This window comes from Sinohyriopsis cumingii, chromosome 4 (assembly GCF_028554795.1).
Source record: "Sinohyriopsis cumingii isolate HCF-2022 chromosome 4, ASM2855479v2, whole genome shotgun sequence".
NCBI lineage: Eukaryota > Metazoa > Mollusca > Bivalvia > Unionida > Unionidae > Sinohyriopsis > Sinohyriopsis cumingii.
Window position 1 is genome coordinate 110414497 of NC_142964.1, and position 22441 is coordinate 110436937.

General features: G+C 33.4%; 2 protein-coding genes across 8 annotated transcripts in view; one reads left to right on the forward strand and one right to left on the reverse strand.

The window, feature by feature from the left end:
• The window catches only part of LOC149801872 (uncharacterized), a 73102-nt gene extending 58208 nt beyond the window's left edge, over nt 1-14894 (reverse strand). The window contains exons 1-6 of one of the 3 annotated variants that reach the window (XM_089956260.1): nt 14527-14893; nt 12851-13013; nt 12310-12416; nt 10835-10866; nt 8484-9590; nt 2910-2987 (exon numbers count right to left, since the gene is read on the reverse strand). In XM_089956260.1, coding sequence (XP_089812386.1) covers nt 2910-2987; nt 8484-9590; nt 10835-10866; nt 12310-12416; nt 12851-12874 — 1348 coding nt within the window. In that variant the 5' untranslated portion in view covers nt 12875-13013; nt 14527-14893. Of the gene's footprint in view, nt 1-2909; nt 2988-8483; nt 9591-10834; nt 10867-12309; nt 12417-12850; nt 13014-14526 lie in introns of all 3 variants that reach the window. The other 2 variants (XM_089956259.1, XM_089956261.1) reach the window with 2 other exon arrangements.
• Nucleotides 14895-15941: 1047 nt separating this feature from the next.
• LOC149801873 (uncharacterized) lies at nt 15942-21976 on the forward strand. 5 transcript variants are annotated; one of them, XM_089956254.1, is made up of 5 exons: nt 15942-16035; nt 18580-18644; nt 18974-19120; nt 19624-19705; nt 20492-21976. In XM_089956254.1, exons 3-5 carry the CDS (start codon nt 19118-19120, stop codon nt 20806-20808), a joined length of 402 nt encoding a protein of 133 aa, XP_089812380.1. In that variant the 5' UTR covers nt 15942-16035; nt 18580-18644; nt 18974-19117; the 3' UTR covers nt 20809-21976. The 5 variants fall into 5 exon arrangements, with proteins under 5 accessions (XP_089812380.1, XP_089812383.1, XP_089812379.1 ...); XM_089956253.1 differs by lacking the exon at nt 15942-16035 and adding an exon at nt 16249-17321; XM_089956258.1 differs by lacking the exon at nt 15942-16035 and adding an exon at nt 16271-17321 and having other exon boundaries at nt 19607-19705.
• Nucleotides 21977-22441: the final 465 nt, after the last annotated feature.

A 22441-nucleotide genomic window follows, 5' to 3' on the forward strand; every position in this document is an offset into this window, starting at 1 on the left:
AACCAGTGAATGAAGGTGCCCAAGGAATAAATAAAATGAGAACAGAATCAGAGATGTGACAGATTTCAAACTGCTCAAATTTATCACCTTGTGTAATTAAAAAAAATATATATTATATGACTGGGTGTTGCCATTAGTTTTCCTTCATCACTAACAAATACATTTAGTACCAGTAGCTGCAACAGTCTTTTACATCAGCAAGAAGTACAATGTGATACATTTTGTTGGTATTCATCTTCATTCCCATGCCTGGATTTGTTCAAGATGATATTTTCAGTATTTCTTCTGTTTTTGAAGATAACAGCCTAATGTCTTCAACAATTTAAGTGAGACATGGAATTGGTAATAAGATGCTTCCAAAGCATCCATGCTGTGCACAATGAATGGCCTGATGGCTAAATGGAGCCAACATTAACTGGCTTAAAACACTGAATAAAACTCACAGACAACCAACAGGTTACTCTGCTTAAATGTATTTTTTATTATCTTGTCATAGCATATAAATATATGATAATTATATGTCTATCTATAATCTACATACTGGAAATACAACCAAGAATGTCAACATACCTAAAAAGGCACCACCTACCTTCCAAAGATGGAAAGACCATCAAGTTCATATGTGTATCAATATGTATTCTTTTGCAGGCTCTGTATCATGAACTGTATCGATACGCAGCATAGGTGTATCATTTCACCACTAAAAATAACCTGTAGCCATGTGAATGTTGACTGCCTATACAGGTAGAATGACTGGATTGTTGTTACAAATAACCTATAGCCATGTGAATTTTGACTGCCTATACAGGTAGAATGACTGGATTGTTGTTACAAATAACCTATAGCCATGTGAATTTTGACTGCCTATACAGGTAGAATGACTGGATTGTTGTTATAAATAACCTATAGCCATGTGAATTTTGACTGCCTATACAGGTAGAATGACTGGATTGTTGTTACAAATAACCTGTAGCCATGTGAATTTTGACTGCCTATACAGGTAGAATGACTGGATTGTTGTTACAAATAACCTATAGCCATGTGAATTTTGACTGCCTATACAGGTAGAATGACTGCATTGTTGCTTATAGTATGTAGATTAATGGACTTGAAAGTAAATAATCAATTTTAGTAATGGCTTACTCATAGGAAGGCCAATTGTTTAGATGCCAATACAGATAAAAAGCACTCAAGCATCGATTACAGTAACAACGCATGAGCTGGAGGCTACTCGGTAAACCATGTATAGAAAACTGACCTGTACTTGTCTGAACAAAGAGGAAGCTGTACAGTGATATAAACAAATTTTCTATATTACACACAAAAACCTGCACATAAAAAAGGGACAGAGGCAAAATTATAGATATTTATGAAGCACGTGCTGCAATATCCATTATGAGACAATTTTACCTGTGTGTAATGTATTTAAAGAATAAATACAAAGTACATTATTAGATTTTAAGCATACTGGTACATGTAATTCCATAACTATATCAAAAATGTGGACAAATATTGGAATTACTTATCTTAAATAAAATTTTCAACAATGGTCAAAAAAAATTCTGAAATTATTCTCTTTACAAACACAGGTTACATGAAATCTTATTGCACTGTAAAAACTGATTGTATTTGCTAAGAAAACATTTAACTAATGGTTCAATGATGCGACTATGCAGGGTCAGAAAATGTCTAAATCCATATGGGAGCTCAGAGTACCATTCGGATACAGCATATGGGTGCTAAGAAGTAGCATTATGTTAGCCCACCTGGCTACCTGAATTCAATATATGAGAGTCCATAATGGTAGCCCACTGGAATACCTGATACAACATAATGGGAGCCCAGACCAAGCATTCTGGAAGCCCCTGGAGTCTTGGCACAGTATTTATTATGGCCTTGCTAAGCAGCTGAACATCAAAGCACTACTCAGCAACTTAACCTTGCTAGATAAGTGAATATGGCACTGGCTAGACATTTTCACTATTATTACTACAATATGATGGTTATCTTCCCTTGTCATTTTCACTATTATTACTACAATATGATGGTTATCTTCCCTTGTCATTTTCACTATTGGTGGCGCTCTACAGTTCTGTATTTTGCATAGGGTTAGGATTTTAAAGAAAAAGAATTTCCCCGGCTTTCCTCAATGGTTATACTGGCTATTTAAAAAAAAACTTGCATATCTTAGGTATAATTCAAAGAACCTTTAATTCCCTTTATTTTGGTATATGATTGATGGGTGTAATATGGGTTATAGAGTATACAGCTTGGCCTTACTCCAGATGTGCACCTTTCAAAAAGTGCTAGCTCCACTTGGTCATTTTCACTTCCTGAACTTCAGAGGTAAATTGTATAAAAAAGAGCCAATGACTTTCTTTTACATTTTATATATTTGGTAATTCATTCACTGCACTTTCAGAAACTGGTATTGTCTAGTCTGGAAAAATTCATTTTCCCTATTTTAATAGCTGCTATGGACAGTGTACTTAGGCTAATTCAGGCTCATTTCTTAGCACAAGGGAGCATTCATTTTAGTTAGCAGTGTGTCTAAATCATGTACAATTTCCAAAAGTACAATATCCAAAGAAATATCATCCACATTACATTAATGTAGCATAGAGGTATGCCACCATTTTCTCCACTGTGCATGTTTTAAATGAAAACAACTTCACCTTACACATGTCACTCTCTCAAAAGTACATATTAACTGGTGAGCACCCCCATTATTACTACAATATGATGATTATCTTCCCTTGTCATTTTCTCTATTATTACTATAATATGATGGTTTTCTTCCCTTGTCATTTTCACTATTATTATTACAATATGATGGTTATCTTCCCTTGTCATTTTCACAAGTTTTGATGAATGGAGAAGTAGTTTCTTCACACTCAGAATAAAATTACCTTCATCAAGTTCTGCCTGTGCACGAATCGCCCACATCATTGGAACCATATATTCCTCTTTCACGTCATAATCAAGATCTGTGAAAAGAAATGAGCTGCATTCATTTTATCATATTATCTCTAGTGTACTCACATTCCTAGATTACTTTATTGTACAGGTACAAACAGGTACAAATACTTAACCACCTGCCGTCAAACAAGAAAATGAAATGCCCATGAGGACATGTACAGGTGTCTTCACATTGTTCATCCATTCAAGCCACAGTGGTCACTGATGTTACAGATAAGTAACCTGAACTTTGCAACTATATGTTTAGGAATTTTTTTCAAAACTAACAATAAATATTTTGGACTATCAGATTTTAGTGAAGTTTTGAAACCAGGACAAATTAAACTGCTAATTCTATTTTTACCTGTTTGTAATTACAGTGATGTAATCTAGGTACTTATTTCAATTACAATCAATTACAAGGTATAGTTTCTAATGTGCTCATATGGCTAAAGACTGAGAAGGTCACATAAACTTTACCATTTAATAACATAAATTTTGAGGGGCCCCGAGTGGCCGAGTGGTCTAAAGCGCTCTTCGTTACGGATCACTGCCATCTCACCTCTGTCTGCGGCGGTTCGAGTCTAAGATTCAGCCAATGTGGGTATGTGAGAAAGCTTGCCAGTAGCTTCTCGTGGGTCGGTGGTTCTTTCTGGGGTTTTCTCTGGTTCTTCCTCCACCATTAATACTGGCCGCCATGTATAGCCTATCATGTGCTGCAAAATGGCGTTAAACCCCACAACAACAACAACATAAATTTTGACACTGAATTTCGTTGTTTTTGATAAAACATGACCTCGGCTATTTGTTGATGATGAACTAAGCAGTGAAATTGATATATGAATGAACAAAATTTCTTCTTTCCAACTGAACTGGCACACAGCCAAGAAAAATTATGGCAACATGCATTCCATGTTAATGCATCTATTTTTATAAATGATTTTTTCTTAACATGGCCAATCACACGTTCTGGCTTCAGTACAACAAACTGCCAAAAGGATTTCAAATTTATGATTTTAATATCTGTTCAAGTACTTGTAAAAACATCATGGCATAGGTTAGATAGTATTTGCTTTGTTGTTTTTATTTTGTCTTTTGACAAAAATGAGTGATGTAAGGAAACAACTATGACATTAGAATGCTTCTCAAATATGACAATATACATTTTCCCATACAATTTGGACCTAAATATTTTCATTTTAAGGCTAAATCTTCTATTACTTTAATTTTAGGCTAAATCTTCCATTATTTTAATTTTAGGCTTAATCTTCTGTTACTTTAATTTTAGGCTTAATCTTCTATTACTTTAATTTTAGGCTTAATCTTCTATTACTTTAATTTTAGGCTAAATCTTCTGTTACTTTAATTTTAGGCTAAATCTTCTATTACTATAATTTTAGGCTAAATCTTCTATTACTTTAATTTTAGGCTAAATCTCCTATTACTTTAATTTTAGGCTTAATCTTCTATTACTTTAATTTTAGGCTTAATCTTCTATTACTTTAATTTTAGGCTAAATCTTCTATTACTTTAATTTTAGGCTAAATCTTCTATTACTTTAATTTTAGGCTTAATCTTCTATTACTTTAATTTTAGGCTTAATCTTCTGTTACTTTAATTTTAGGCTAAATCTTCTATTACTATAATTTTAGGCTAAATCTTCTGTCACTTTAATTTTAGGCTTAATCTTCTATTACTTTAATTTTAAGTTAAATCTTCTATTACTTTAATTTTAGGCTAAATCTTCTATTACTTTAATTTTAGGCTTAATCTTCTATTACTTTAATTTTAGGCTAAATCTTCTATTACTTTAATGTTAGGCTAAATCTTCTATCACTTTAATTTTAGGCTAAATCTTCTATTACTTTAATTTTAGGCTTAATCTTCTTTTACTTTAATTTTAGGCTAATTATCTTCTATCACTTTATTTTTATGCAAAATCTTCTATCAATAATATTTAGACTTTCTACCAACTGTGTAAATTCCTCAATTTAAGTGCTGAATTAATTTTAAAAATGGACAGTCCAGTGAAGTGGTACTTCCTAGATATAGCGATGACCACCCTTATTATCCACTGATAGGTTCACTTACAGTTTCAAACTCATTTTATGATGAAAATAATGCAAGCACAGCAGGTAAAAATCTTCAAAAAAATAATTAAAAAGTGTTTTTGTTCTTGAAACCCAAATTGTTGTTTACATATTGCTGATTTAAATTTTGAAACAAACTGGTACATTTTCATCATCAAATGATACAGCCCACCTCCCAAAAAATGTTTTTTTTTCCTATTGCCCCAGTTTTAAAATTAGGATAAGTAGGTAGATGTTGTTTTTATTTTACATTACATGAATATATATTATAATGATTAATTGATGAGCATATATAATGTTACAGTACTAAGCACTTGAAGTTCTTGTCTAAACCAGTTCATTAGATGCATAAATCAATGTTTGGAATTTTCTTTCTTTTTTTAACCTTAGAGGTAAAAACTGTGCTAGGGTTGGCAACAAAAAACAGGGATGACTGGCTGACCAGAAGCAAACATATTTTTGTGTGTGCCAAGCTTGCAGAAATCAGGAAGTGATAACAAATGATAAATTGCAGGGCAAAGGTTGAATGGTTGGTAGCTGGGAAAACATATGCCTGTGAATATGCAAAATTTCATTTTGTCTGCACAATTGATATCAACACCTGTTAAGGATGCATATAACATAATTTGCCTGCCATCACCTGGCTGCAGGGACCCCAAGTGGCTGAGTGGTCTAAAGCTCTCACCATTACGGATCACTACCACTTCACCTCTGACTGCATGGAAATTGAGTCTCAGGCTCAGCCAATGCGTGTACTATGAAGTTGTATAAATCCTTTTATTTATTAAATACATGTACTCTGGTTTTGTTTTTTTGTGTACAACGATACCCGAGGGTCATTTATGTATATTGTACAAAGATTTCAAAATAGTGAGATTGGTTCATCTTATGCCACACGTGTGAAGTGTTTTCAATGGGAAGAACAGAACATTCCAGGCATCGTCTGTGTATCTCACCGTAAGACTAAATTTTCACAATATGGAATGTCTTGTCAGTGAGCAGTCTACTTTAAGGACTTGCACATCTTCAGCTGTAGAGGTATGTGAGTTATTAATTTGTTGTGTTTATAAGTTATAACTATTGTACTACCACATTTATTTTTGTATATTTTCTCTGTAGCCTTGGCTTATGTAGTATCATGCAAATATTTTCTATTCTTGTTTTGACCTAGCAAGAGATTTATATTAGCAATATATAAAGTTGCATTTTTAAGAAACATTTAGTATCGTAGGATTCTTGTCGGGCATGGTTAGGCTCACATCTGAGCTTGTGTATTGTTTTGTAATTATTGTGCCAATAATGCAATCTGTGTAGCTTACCATATATAACGTCATTATGTTTTATCGCATATGCCCATGTCATGCATAGCACACAGTCTTAGATGTATTTCCAGCTGACCAGTGTGATTGGAGTCAAAGCTGTATAGCTGATTGAAGTGACCAGAGGGATCAGAGTTATCAGAGTTGATGTGGTACCAGCTGCAGAGCTAACCATAGAAGTTGAACATAGCAATGTGAAGCTTAACCATAGCAGCCATAGAGCTGAGTAAACAGCGTTACTGGTTGAGAAGCAGGTGATCGGGTGTTGCTGACTGAGATTGGTGGGCACTGATTGCTTGATTGACCAACCTGGAATACTGACTGCTTGACTGACCAGTGTGACTGGTAGCCAAGTGTGCTGGTGACAGAGTGTGTAACTCCATATATGTAATCTTGTAGCCGTGGGCTAATCTTTGGGGTTTGTAATACCCAGTGTATTTTGGGGACTGTAAAGATATTTTGTACATCTGTCCCTTTGTTTTCATCATTTTCACTATTTGAGTGACTACATTTTTATTATATGAGTAAAATACCAAAGTTTTACTATTTGAGTAAAACACATCATTCTTTCACTGTGAAATCACTGCAAATCATTCACCTCTTGTCCTTTTACTGTGAAAGGTCATTTATTTGTATTTTCATTATTTGGTTTGTGCAGATTATGTTAACTGATCCAATATTTGGATATTATACACACATACTAATCATAATTCTTTTCTCATTCACGTCTTTCATCATTAAACATTGTAATTGTATCGCCATCAAAAATGTTCTGTTGTAAATTCAAAATCCCACCCAGTTATCTTGTTACAGTGGGTACATGAGAAAGCTTGCCAGTAGCTTCTCGTGGATTCGTGGTTCTTTCCAAGGTTTTTTCAGGTTCTTCCTCCACCATTTATGCTGGCCACCATAGCCTATCTTGCGCTGAAAAATGGCATTAAACCCTACAAAAACCACCTGGCTGCATCAAGTAAACATTTCAAATGCTAACTGTCACTCAGTTTACATCTAAAAAATCACAGGGCAAATCTTTTTTCATTTTCCTAGTAGAAGAGGGCAGAGTGCCTACTTTACCTGGTAGCATGACTCCTTAAAATGTTGTTGGAAAATGGTGAAATTTGAACTTGATCAAGTTCTGCTTAATGTACCTCATTACAAATCTGTTTTCAGTCTGGTTTTCAGCCCATCAAAAAGATTTCTGAGTGATACTATAATGAATTTTATTAATATTTATTAAGTCTTTGAAAAGTTGCTTGGTGGAAATGAAAGTGAATTTGACATATGATATGACATACAGGATGGATATGTGCAAAGTCATATAAACAGGGTGTGATGTGACAGGACAGGATGGACAGACAAGGGTAACAGCATATGGATGGGCTGGGCTGTAACATGACAATTCTTGGATATGGGTAGCTTTATGTGAACAGGATGTTGTGTGTGTGTGTTTTGGATTTCTAACATAGCTTTAACAATTTTTCTGTCATATCACTACCATGTCTGCAGTGTGGCAGTTTTTAGTGATGTCTAGCACTGGGGCATCATGTAGCAGATGTGTAGCATCATGTCCCACCCAGTCACATTATCATGACACCTGGCTGACCAGTCCTAACACAAACCTCTTAATGCTTAGTGCCTAGTGAGGCAACTGCAAGTAGCATTTTCTATAAGCCTTCAGTATGACTCAGCCTGGGTTAGAACCCGCAACCTCCTTCATTCGAGGTGGGGATGTGGTGTGGCATGACAGGATGGTCATACATGGGTAACACCATATGGATGTCACTATGATGTGACATGACAGAATGGATAGACATGGGTATCACCACATGGATGGGACATGATGTGACATGACTAGATGGTCAGATATGGCATCGGCTTACAAAAATGTACTGGAGCTCAGTGAACACAACAATTCTTATTTTTTGTCACTTCAGCTAACGTGAACCAGCCTGATCATGTAATTATTTACCTCAAGTATGCAAGCACACACATGACATATTTAGTGGAATATGGTTAAGATTAAATTTTAAACATTTTTATGGAATGTTTTACTTAAACAAACTAGTTTCCAAACATGAAGAACACTGACAACATTTTTATATCCAAAGGAATTTACCTATATTTTCTTTCACTGACTTTTTGTTCTTTGAAAAATTTATGTTATTCTGGTGCTCTGCAACATGGCCTTTGTACTGCTGTACTTGATTGTCTGATGAAGTCACATGACCTGATGCCCTTAGCTTGAGAACTGGTTGATTGATGTAACTATCAGTAGAGGTTGCATCCAGTTTCACTTTTGGCACCACATTTTTACTCCTCTGTGGTCTAGGATTCTTCCCACCAGAATCACTGATCTTATTGACTGAATGTTTCTGTGAATTGGCCATCATTAACATATGGTCACTGTGTACAGTAGTGTTTGATGCTGAATGAACATACCCAGATTCACTCTCTGATGGTTGAGCCTTCTTCTCTGTACAGTCTCTTTGTCTTAGGTCCTTACTTTGCATTGTTCCAAAATTAAAGTCTGCACTATGGCAAATGCTAACAATGTCACCTTCCAGTTTTACAGCTCTGCTACCTTGTACGTAACTGTCTAATGAAGCATCAAAAGTGGAGCTTTCTGCTGAAGACATATTTTTTTTTATTGCACGTTCTTCCATTTCTGGTTCTAATATGTTTGGCACATGGGTGTCTACAGATGTTTCCTTTGAATCTCTTAAACTTGAAGGATGTTCTTTAATGACATTATGTCCTGCAGTTTCTGGTCCTGGTACATCCAATGCACTTAATCCTGCTCCATTTGGTTTAACTACTTTCAGTTCAGATGCATCTATTGACACAGATCTATCAAGGACAGGTCGTTCAGTTTCTTGTTGAAATGATACATTTGTTGAGGAAGTTGTGTGCCTATCTCGGTCTTCCATTCTAATTGAACCGTGTTCAGGAGTTACAGATACTATTTCCTGTTGAATGGAAGTTCTGCAAACAGCAACATCATCACTTTGCTGTTGAAACATCCCTATATCAGAAATTCCAGCAGCATTGATTTCAACATTCTTTCCTAGAGAAGGGGCAGTTGCTGCAGGACCTCCTGAAAATATCATCCCATAACAGCGATCACTCTTCTCCATCAAACTTTTTAAAGACTGTTGTAGTTCTTCCAGCTCCTTTTCTTTCTTCCTATCATGAGATTCAATCAGCCTTATCCGGTTCTCAAGCTCTGTAAATAAGTCCAAGAATATGTATAAAACTCTAACAAACTTTTAAATGTCCCTTTATATTTAAACTAAATTGACACCACTGGTAGTGTATTTACTAGCTTGTAAGTCAACTCCAACCATAAGCTGTAAGGATCCAGACCTGCCATTCCATAATATGCCAATAGATTTTGGTCTATGCAGTTTCTTAAGAGTAATCAGTGGAATGAACAACATAGACCCTGCTTAGCTGGCATATTATGCAATGACAGATCATGATGGCTGCAGCTGGACTAAACTTATAAGAGAGAATATATAGCACATTTCTGATCTCTATCACAGACAATGAAAGTTACGATATCACACTATGAAATAAGTGTCAACAGACAGCTATAATGGTATTTACCTTCAAATTACAATTATTTGTGTATGTCTGCTTATATTTTCAGCATGCTTTATTAAGTCAAATTAAAATGTTCAGAAAACATATTGCATTTATTTTTAGTACTTTAATACATGTATTTAGTATAATAAATTACTTGTCCCCAACCAGGGTCCTTGTATAGGATTTACTTCTAATATATTACCAAAAAATTAAATTTACCAGCATTGAACAACTAAAATTATATGTATTGGGGTTTCATAATTTCATAAGCTAGCTTAACTGTACTAAAACCAAATTAAGAGAACTGCAAAATATAACTGAGGCAGAACTTTCATTATTCTCCAAATAAAATGTATCCCCCATATTTTTACTGCCATTTCATTACTGTAATTCACCATTGATAAGGCAGTGCTAAAGGTTAAGCCCATCTCTCACTTACGCCACATTTGGATAAATTTATACAACAGAAGCATCGTTAATTGATAAATTCACCCCAAATGATTCTGCAAAATTACACGGCTGCATGCACCAAGCCAAATTATTCAGCACATTTACATGGCTGCAATGACCAGAGCAAACTGTTCACTCCAAAGTTTTGGGCAAATTTATGTGTTTGAATTACCACCCCAAACTATTCTGCAAATTTACAAGGCTGCTTGGACCACACCAAAGAATTCAGAAAATTTACTTGGCTGCATGGACCACACCCAAACTATTCAGTAAATTTACATGAGATTGAGTCCCAGATAAAACTCTTCCTTTCAGGCAAACAGACTTTAAAAAGTTGTGCATGCATTCTAGCTCGAGCAGCTTCTGAAATTATTAACTTGTTCTAGGCCTAGAACATGTTCTGCAGAAGCAATGAGTATTAAATATGCTTACCAGCAATGGCATTTCCATGTCCCTCTTGAAACCTGCCATGAAAGAATTTATATTCAGCATTTCAGTTACAGCCCTATCAATCACAATCATTATATACTCAATATCTATACACTTGTGCTCTAACTAGGTAGAAATAGAGGGACATTCCACCCCTGTGTCCAACCCCTACTCTGGATGCCCTCTCCTGGGACTATGAGCTAGTGTCAACATATTCCCTCCAAGTGCATTTCTAAACACCATCCTCTATGCCACCTTGGCTTGACTTCATTTATCAATCGCTTTGCTCCCATTTTATAATACCTATTCTTTTTAACATTTTTCTGAAAGAATTTATCCCAAAAATATATGTTTAACAGTTAATTAATAAAAGCAAAAAGTAAATTTTAAGATATATTTAATAAAAGCAAAAATTACATATTTGACAGTTAATTAAAGCAAAGAACAATTCTGTTTAACAATTATGTTGCACTTAAACTACTGTTACAGTCACTCATTACATGAATAGAGTCAAGTAATTGGAGTATTTATTTTACCTAGTCCCCCAGTAAATCTGGTACTCATATGTCTGTTTTACCAATAATTTAAAGATTTAACACCCAGTACTGAAACAGTTTTAGTTCGTGGAAAATATAAATACATTATGTCTTTGCCCCTCCCCCATTCTTATGAGGCCTCTTTAACTAGTATGAACAAATGCTTAGTAGTGTGGGGAAAAAAAGATACATATGTATAAGGTTGAAGGAGCAGGAAATAACAGAATAACGAAGTATCAGATTTCTACTGAACAAGTTGCAGGATGGGTGGGTGTAAATTTGGAAAACAACAATACCAGGGACAGTGTGTGATTCAGGAAGGCTATGACAAATCTTGGTAACTGGGTCATATCCTAGGTCAGCATCAGGACATATCCTGGTAACCGGGTCATATCCTTCTAGGTCAGCAAAATGACATATCTGGGCAACTGGGTCATATGTAATACCATTTCAGCACTATTTAGTTATGATATGGTTTGTAGGGGAAGGAGGCTGTCCTTCGTTTTGTAAGGCTTAGCCAATCATATTCTGTATGTAAGCAAAGTGAGTTTTGGTTTATGATATACCAGATGGGGACTTAAGACAATAGATAGAGATAGTAGATACAAGATATGAGATGGGAACTTAATAGAGGAACTTAATAGAAGAAAGAGATGAATGTAATATATACATAATAGTCTGGAGAGATAGATATTATTAATGCGGACACCAGTATCAGGAAACCATATAGCTAAACTGTAGTTTAGAACTTGGAGAGGTGGACAGAGCTAGAGTATGTGTATATTTAGCAGTTTGCCAAAATGACTAAGCGTTTTCAATATGATACAAAGAAGCTCCCCTCACCCCGAAGAAGAAGAAATGCACAAGAGAGATCAGAAAAATTCCACACCTACCATCAAAGTACACTTTTACAGCAGTTTCATTTGGTATTAAAACATTTACCTCATTGAATGATCTTCTTCCGGTGTCTGGATTAAATCATCCAGTCTTTTTAGTATTCTTCTGTTGGACTCTTGCAGTTCATTCAGACAAATGTGAAACTCAGAGAACTAGGTAAAGAAAAGAAGACATTAATCTTATTGTCTTTCATTCTTTTTCTTACATTTTAGTTTAGAAAAGTGCACAGTGGTTATGGGAGTACTTTTATGCTTACATTTTACAAGTCTTGAACAAGTAAACATGAAAACAGGTATAAGACTTTATTCATCCTACTACAAATATCTGCAGATGTTTTATTATAACTATATACAGTAGAATCTCAGTCATCCAAAGTCTGTGGGACCAGAAGAAAACTTCAGATAACCGAAAGTAATGAAGATGCAAGTGTACATCAAGCTGAATGCGTTTCTTTTCCTACTAAATTCTATTTATTTTAGCTCTTCTCAGTTATGTTCATAAAAGTGTTGACTTTAACATATCTCAGAAGGTGAATCCCATACTTTATTTAGATGTATATTCCACAGAAATATAATAAACAATGTACCATTTCTGTTATTCTTGTATTCATGCTTTTCAGACTCCATTCTACTTCAAGGATGGTGTTGTATTTGGTTTTCTATACAATTTGGCTCTCTCTTCCACTTTGTACCTCTTCCAGTTTCCATAACTTGGTGATTCAGACAAAATGTAGCATGCAAAGTGACTTCCTACAGATATTTTGAAAAATACATGTGTAACTTTCAAAGGGTTTATAAGATTTTCTGACTTTCTTTTATCAAACCTACTTTAAATAAAATTACTGCCATTAGTTGAATAAATAACTGGGTTATAGAAAGGCAAGTCAATTACTGAATTAGTGATAAACAAAAATAAATATAACCCGCTTTTTGATTAATCAGTGCTCACAGTCTGGATTGACAGGTGTCATGATTCAGAAAATCAACATGCCACTCATAACAGTTTTCACACTATGGATGATGTGTCACAGTTTCAATAGTATTAGAGGAATTTGGACATCTAAATTACTTTGATTAAGGGTGGGTACTCAAATAATCAATGTTCAGCCTGGACTGGACAAATAGTTCAGATATTACCAGTATCTGGATAATAGAAGTTTGAATACTGGTAAATGACAGTCTAATATATATATATATATATATATATATATATATATATATATATATATATATATATATATATACGTGATGTATGAAACAGTATTAAGAAACTTTTCATTCCACTTCCTATACAATGTAATAATAAAAAAGAAAAATAAGTGTGAACCAAAAGAGATTAAGAACCAGAAGTATTATAAGAGTATAAGAAAAAAAATATAAATCTTATTAAACTAGTCTAAGATATGTACAAAACTATAACCAAGCAATAATTCAAAAGATGATAGGTCCTAAAATACAACCAAGAGATAATTCAAGATAGAAGATGCATCAACTGATTTTCATAAACATATCTAAACCATTTCGATCAATAAACAGAAATTATCCCTGTGATATGCTACTATTTTAATAAATGTGTACTAATCAGTTTCAAAACATTCCAGTTTATTGTTTCTTTAGGCTAATTCCATCTCACAAATGTAGTATCATTTTAAGAAGTTTTTAAAGAAAGGTAGAGATGGAGGTTTTCTTTCATCGTGCATAATATATATGTAAAATTAATTACATTGCCTGCTTCTAACAATTAGATACAGTTATTCTTGTAAGTGCAAAGGAATGCAAGAAATTAGTGTTATTTTAATCCACTGGCTTTAATCAATCCAAGACTGTTTCACAGATGAATACTCCAAAAAAAACTGAATTAATGTTTTTGGTGAATCCATAAAAAAAAACCACATTTATTATTATTTCCTATTGAAGCTATTCCAGTTGTTTCTAGAAAACTGTTTCTTACACTACTATGATGGAAATCAGGCCCAATGTAAGCACTGACATAGGGAAGATAGTACATCAGGTAGCTATATGTGTTAAGAAAACGGAATAACTTGATAGATAAAAAAATAAAGCAACCCTGATATTTTTTTATCACATTATTGTTTTTATACAATAATACTTACACACAAATGGGAGGACGGGGAAACCCACACTAAAAAAACACTTTTTGAAAAACAAGGTGTCAATTCTAAGTTCTAACCAGCTATATATGCTAGGATGGAGCTAAAGGTGTCAACAAAGCGAATACTATAGTCATTTGTTACAAAAGTACCTTTTTAAATATCTCCTCGTCATTGTCTAGGACGGTACTGGAAGTCTCTTTGCCTCTGTTGCTTGCCATTAGTTACTTTCTTCAAGATAAAAGATCTAAGAACTTTCATTCAACGTCGATATTCTTAGTAACATGAATGCACTACCTCTGAATGCACTGTTTTACCGACATTTATTTATATCCAACGCTTACTCATTTGCTACCGACTTTTGGTAATGAAATATATAAATCTTTGTTCTTCAATCTCAATACTACCATAAGAAATAATTATAAATATACAAGTGATAATCCCTTCCGAATTACATCTGAAAAATATATATCAAATAAAAAAACATCCACACTTTTCCAAAACGAAAGTACATTGGGTTATTTGGTAGTTCTTGGGGGTCAGACTATTTCCGGAACAAATTGCAACAAGCCGGAACAAACGAAAATACAGGCGCAAAAATAGATAATAGCAGAACAAACACAAATTCTACATGCTTCTATAACTTGTTATACTTTTATTTCCATTTATTTCCATTAATTTTATATTGACGTTGGTTAATTTTTATTTTTATTTTGTGTTGATACTCTGATATAAGATGGAGACTATTATGCAGGGGGCAATAACTCTTAACTTACTTCAAATGAATTAGTGCCAACATTATATTATTCTGTATAATATTAAGATATGTTGATAATAAATATTAAACTTTGTAAGCAATATGTCTGCGTGAATCAAGTTTCGTAAAGTAGCGGCTAGTGGTCGGACCGTATAAGCTGGTATATTATGATTGTTTGCAAAAGTGCCCATAAGCTGTTATTATTGTTTAACGACAATGCTCATTTTTTGTGCATGAATAAAAGCAAGGTCTTATAAAATGATACGATTCTTATTTTATTGCTCAGCATGTCAAAATGTAAGATAGGCGAAACAACACAAATGAATGAATTACTGAACATGACGCCAAACTACTTTGAGATTAATTACACTTAATATATAGTATGTACGCTGTATCAGTGATATACCACGAGAGGTATATAGTTTTCATTAACAGGAAACCAGGCTTGCCGAGTTTCCTTTTAATGAAAAATTTATACAAAGAGTGGTTTATCATTGATACAGCGTACATACTATACATATATTGTATTTATATCTCATACAAATGCACACATTTGCTCTTTGAACGGAGTCAAGAATGACTGCAGGCAAGTGTGTATTGACCGAGTAAATGAACTCCTCACTTCCCTGCCGAGTGTGTCCGCTACAAAATGTAGTTATGTGACTTTTGTGGTTATTCAGTCACCTTTGCCAATCGACAAGTTGATTGTTGTCATTTTTTAGTTTCTATTTTTATTCACATTGATTAAATCAATATAAGACACTTATGATTTAAACAGGAAATATGGTTTTAATGAAGAAAGTAGAGCATTACGCTACAAACACTGAACGCTCAGTCTTATAAGTACCGGCGCATGGAAATAAGTATGGCGTAGAAACTTAGCGAAATAACAAACCAACAAGAGGTAATTAAAATATTTATTATATTTACACTTGATCTAAGTCATTATTCTGCTTTAATTAACATTACTACCGATCATAATCTCTCTCTCTCTCTCTCTCTCTTCGTCGGTTTGACTTAACTTTTACCATGATTCGTAGGTCCAGAGATATCGTCGGATGAAAAAAAGCGAAAATATTTCATTGCATTTCTATACTTTGTCTTAAAATCTTCAGAAAATGGAGGAATAAAAGAATATCATCATCATCATCATCTCTCATCGTCGGTTTGACTTAACTTTTACCATGATTCGTCGTATGAAAAAAGCGAAAATATTCTACGCTCGTCTTTTCATGCAGTTTCGCCCGTAAGTAGTATAGTGGGGCACTATACGGACAATGGTAAACCCAGTCAAAAAGGTCGTGGGGCGATATACGAACTAAATTTACAAGGGCAATGGAAATCAAGGTCGAAAACACCCAGGGGCGATATACGGACAATGGGAATTAACATGGGGATTATTGTGACTGTATACGGACAAGGGAAAGTGGAGTTGTTGTATAGGGACAATATCAATGGAACAGGTGAGGTTACGTCACGGTACTGGAGATTGGTAACAATGTTGCAAGGGGCTGTCCTCAATCGGACCAAACGTTGGGACAAACAATAGAACGCTTGGCAGGGTGGGACTGGCGGGACATATACATATATAACGCATACAACACATATATGGCAAAGAGAATAAATATATTTTCGAGGCATATGAGTGGCCCTGAAAGGGGCCTTTAGATTTTTTTTTTTGTTGTTAACATCTACCCGTTAACACAGAGGGCGTCGCATAGGTCTTCTTCTCTTCCTCAAACTTCTTCTGACTTCTGGACTGTAGAAGAGGACTCTCTTCAGACAGCCTTGTCTGTCCACATATATTCTTTTCCAAACGCTCGTATCGGTGATCCGAATGAGTGGCAATGATGATCTGACATAGATGGGTAAGTAAGCACGGAACAGCATCGACGATACGAGGGTAGATGATTCAACGTTAGTCGGCATCTTGTCACGAGAACAGGCCCCGGTTTCACTAAACACCTTAAGTTTGAGGATATGCTCAACCTCAGATCAGTTGAGTTTTGGCCGAGCTGAGATTTTTCTCAGGTACCGTTTCAATATGCATCAACACTTGAGGATCCTCTACTAAGGACGAAGTTTGAGATCGTTTATTACAATCTTAAGCGACCACACCCGAAGACTCTCTACCTTGGAAGTTAAGCATATGATCATCTCCATGGATTAGCGTGCGAACTCCCGCTAACTGTAAGTATTATTGTCGTCTGGTTTGAGTTTTCCTTTCCTAGGTAGATGTCAGTTATGGAGCACAAAGAAAATATGAAAAGATCCGGGAATTGGAACGAAAAGGAAAAGATTTTACTTGTTCAGAATGTTTTAAAAAGGGAAAAGGTTCTTTTTGGAAAACTGAAAGGTTGTGGTGGGGTGGGTGCAGTTACACACTATGACAAGGAAAGGGCCCGGGTTGAAGTTGCAGAGCTGTTAATGCGTAAGGATTATTTCAACATTTTAAAAACACAGTATAATTTATCACTTATTGAAACTTACTATAATTGACTAAATTATGATATTACCATATGTATGTGTTGACTCGAAAATGGGTATCAGCTACGTACGTCAATTACTAAAATTTACAGTGTAATTGCTTCCTATGATATCGCGGGTTCAACGGTATCGCCGTATTCATCTTTTTCGGTATTTGTCCTGGATAAGGACACATATCATCTACTTAAATTAAAACGCCAGGTGTTACAATGAAAAATACATGTAATATTGATTTTAAGGATATACAGATTACATGTGAGCACATGGGTATTGCCTTGTTTTGAAACAGTGAAATTCATCTGTGTATTTTTAAGATAGCATATTCACCAGCAGTTCTGACATTTACAATAATTAAAACTATTAATGCTAAATTAGTAACTTATGGCCATCCAGTGTACATATGATTTAGCATACAATAGGTGACAATATGCAGAAAATTACATCAAGCCTTGAATAAATCAATACCAATTGACCGGCCATATTGTAGGATGCTACTATACCATCTTTTTCAAGAAACAAGAGATCATATTTTTTAAAATGTTGTTAATCTGTACAAGAGTTGCCAGTCCTAATACAGTAAAACCTGTATATTATGACCATTGCTATGTGAGACCGCCTGTCATGGAAAAGCATATTCTTGATGCAAAGATTAAATAATTATATAGTTAAGAAATAGCCTGTTAAGAGAGAACACCTGTCTTGAGTGACCATATTTCTTTGGTAGAAGGGGTGGTCTTTCAAGAAAGGTGTTACTGTATTACTTGAAGCATAAAGTAAAATTGTCTAAAATGTTTCATTTGATACTGATTATTATTCTTGATTATAAATTTGAATATTAATTTATTACAACTTCATCATGGAAATATAATCATAGTTTGTGTAACATTTATAAGTACTTTAAATAATCAATCAAGATACATTTTAAGGTCAATATCCTAATAAATTTTGTTTCCTCTTTTAGCATTTCCTCCGAGCCAAGAACTGTACTTCAGTGCAGAAAGCAGTATGATAACATAAAGCAATGAGGTAATTAAACAAAATAAAAAAATTAAGAGCAAAACCAATATTATGGAATGAATTTATTGAACCAGAATTTTTTTTTTTTAAAAAATCAGATGTTATGGACTTTAATGGTGCATACAATTTCAGTAATTGATTCTTATTAAACTATGTAGGGGTTGTATTTGGTATATGCACATTACAATGATTCAGCCAAAAAATAATATTTTGTTCTCATCAATTAAGGAGTGTTTGTTTACACAAGTATTACAGTATCTTGGTCAATCTCATTCACTTTTTTGTTGGTTAGATGGTCTGTATTTTCTAAAAAAATAAATTCATTATATAATTTTTAGCCAAAGAGAGGCTAGATGGAATTAAAACACCACAAACTGGAGGAGGGCCAAAACCCAGTGATCCACCACGAAGCCAGCAGCTCCTTTTGGAGCAACTTGGTGGAAGGCCACAAATATGTGGTCTATATGCATGTCTAGATACGGATGGTAAATTATATGTTCAGTGCACATCCATATAAATAGTAATTGTATCATAATTACTATAAGATATTACATTTTCCATTTATATTCTCATACTTGTTCCACTGGTGAGAAAAGTTAACAAATTTATTTAATTAATTGACATTCAATGATAACATCAATAATAGCTGATACTACATGTGTTTATACCATTATTAACAAGTGTTGAGATTTACATAGAACATGTGAAAACTATTTTTCAGACATAAGATTAATATTTATCATAGTATCATCATATTGTGAAATTCAAGTGTAATGAGTATAATCTGTCATCAAATTATTTTAATTAATTATATTATTTGTCCATTTCCATATCATTTAAGCATCTATAGCAATTGTAAATATAATGCATACATTATGACATCTAATAAAAATTCATATTTTCATATCATAGTCATTCTTTCAAGAGAATATTTCTTTTAATTAAATTTTTTATCCATCTTTTTCTTTTAGTGGAAAATCTTGAGCAGGAGGTGGAAAAAATTAAATGTTCTGGCATGCAGGGAACATCTGAACCATTGCCAGGACCAAGCAATCAATCATTATCTACAGGTAAAAGTTACAAATGTTTATTGTTTAACCAATGATTGAAAACTCAAAACTGTTACTATACTACCGAAAATATGTAGCAAATGTTTCAAAATATTACCAAATCCAATCTGTTCCAAATTAAGGTTTCTGCACAATAAGTTCTCTTCAATACCACAGACTGTTACCAAAGCTTAAGGTCACTAAGAGACTTTCATCCACAATCTTCAAAGTCAGTTATACTATAATAGTATAGTTTTAAAAATTATTATAATAAGTATGAAGCAGATATTAATTTTTTCAATGACTGTTGGTATATAATTATGAAACATATGGACGTAAAATATTAAGTTATTGTGCAACAATTCTTATATTAGAATATTACATAAATGAGATTTCAATAAAGCATATGCAATAATGCACCATAGCATATAACTAATATGAAAAGGAAACATAAAAGCAATGGATCATTAATTACATTAAACAGCATGCACTGAGGGGCAGAGGAGGTTAAATTTGTATGACAATGTTTGTGGTAGGAGGGGTATTAAATGTGGGATTACACAAATACAACACCATTACCATAGGCCATTGAAGAGATGTCTATAAATTTAATACTTTGATTTCAAGTCTTTTTTCCCTCCATTTTTCAACTGCCTAATTTGATGAGGTGGGAGTGGGTAAATAATCTGCCAAAATTGTTATGTCCTATATTGATTAACCAATAAACACACACATAATAATATATCTATATTTTTTTACCCATTCATATGTATTCGTTTATTCACATCAACATTATTTTCTTTCCAGATTCAGTGTCCATCATACCAATACCTTCAAATAGTCAACATTTCATACGTAGAGGGAACAAAAGATTTAAAATAACTTATAAATATGCCGATGCTGAAGAGGAGAATTTAAAACTGGAGAACAAAAAAATTGAATTAGAGACCATAAAACTGGAAAAAGAGATTGTAAAACTTGATTTAGAAATTAATAAATTACAGAAGGAGAAAGAAATGTTTCTAAAATTGGATGCAAATTTAAGCCTTAAAAATGAAATTCTTATTTTACAAAAGGAAATTCTCCTTCAACAAGCAACTCAGATGTTTTTCATTGAACAATAAATAATCTAATCAAGTTTTCCATGACATTATGTAGGTGCACAATACCCAAAATTGTTTGTTACAAAGCAAAGCTTCATTTTTTCCAATAAATATTATAAATTTCTTAAACGTTTATACTTAGTCCGAATTATTAATGAAATTTCAAAACATATATAAGGACAAGACAACATGCTATATTTTAAGTAAATTCCAAATTAATATTACAAAGTATTATATTTAAAAAGTTCTGCTGAAGTAATTGTCTTCAGTGCATCTGTATGGTATGAATGTGATAATGTACTTTTTACCTTTTGCGTATATTTATACTGAATTGTTTTCATTTGTATTAAATTATATAATAATAAACCTATAATACAAGAGTTTAATTAGATAATGAATTAAAAGAAAATATTTCATGAAAAATATGTCCTGCATATATAATCACGCAAAGCATTTCCATCCCCTGGTTCATAAATATTTAAAATTTCTTCATTATGTGCAATTAAATCATCAGCTGGAATGATGTCCCCCTTGTATATGCCTATGTTATGAAGAACAACACAGATCAATGTGTATAAGGTAGCTTTATCAGGAGAAACTCTCATTCCATTATGCAGACATGGGAAACGCCTCTTTAGAATGGCAAATGTTTGTTCTATAACAACTCTGGCTCTACACAAGGCATCATTGTACTTCTCTGTGCAGTTGTGGTAGCTGCATTGTATGGTGTCATAAGGAAATTCCAACAAGGATAGCCAGAGTCACCGAGTAGAAATCCATCATATTCACCTGAAATTTTAGTAATTATATATTAAACATATGGTATTGGTTACTTAAATGAAATTTAAATTGTAATATTGGATATTAAAAGGGATAAATTAGCACAATTAAATTTATCAGCTAAAGTTATCATCATATTAAAAACAATATCATATTAATAACATGTGTTATATTTAAAAATAATTTTTGTTGGCTCTTGATAGGAGAAATTAATGTAATTTTTAATTACATGTTTTCAGTAAGATTACTTATTATACAGCCACCATACCTATCATCAATGATTCATATAATCCAAAATCATCTAGATATATTTTGTGTCCAGGAGATAGATATCCATATATAAGGTTAGATTCAATACGACATAAATAAATATTACTTTTGTTTGATGAACTGTGCTTTTGAACTTTTACCTACATCATAACCACCAATAAGCTATGGTATAAAAGTACTTTAAAATAAAACAATATTATGAAATAATTTTGTGCACAAATAGTTATATATATATATATATATATATATATATATATATATATATATATATATATATATATATAAATCCATGCACATTGATTACCATTTTCAAATGCAGTACATAGTTTACTTTCCCGGAATATCCTGGAGTCATGAACAGAGCCTGGCCACTTTGCTACACAGTTTGTTATTTGGAATCTATAGTCACAGGTCATCTGAAAAGAAATACATTAGTTTACAATCGCACATACAAGGTTATATCAATATTTATTTTTACTTGTCCTTTATTTACACTTTACGTTCACAAATTTGACCTGTACATAATAACAAATATTAAATTTTTAATGTACCTGTAATCCAATAAATAATGTGTTTCAGATCATAACACAAACTTTATTACAGT

Bases quoted from the DNA above. Each gene is read 5' to 3' on its own strand.
- LOC149801873 (XM_089956254.1), top strand. The intron at 19,706-20,491 runs GTAAAAGTTACA...TTTTCTTTCCAG, and splicing joins CAATCAATCATTATCTACAG to ATTCAGTGTCCATCATACCA.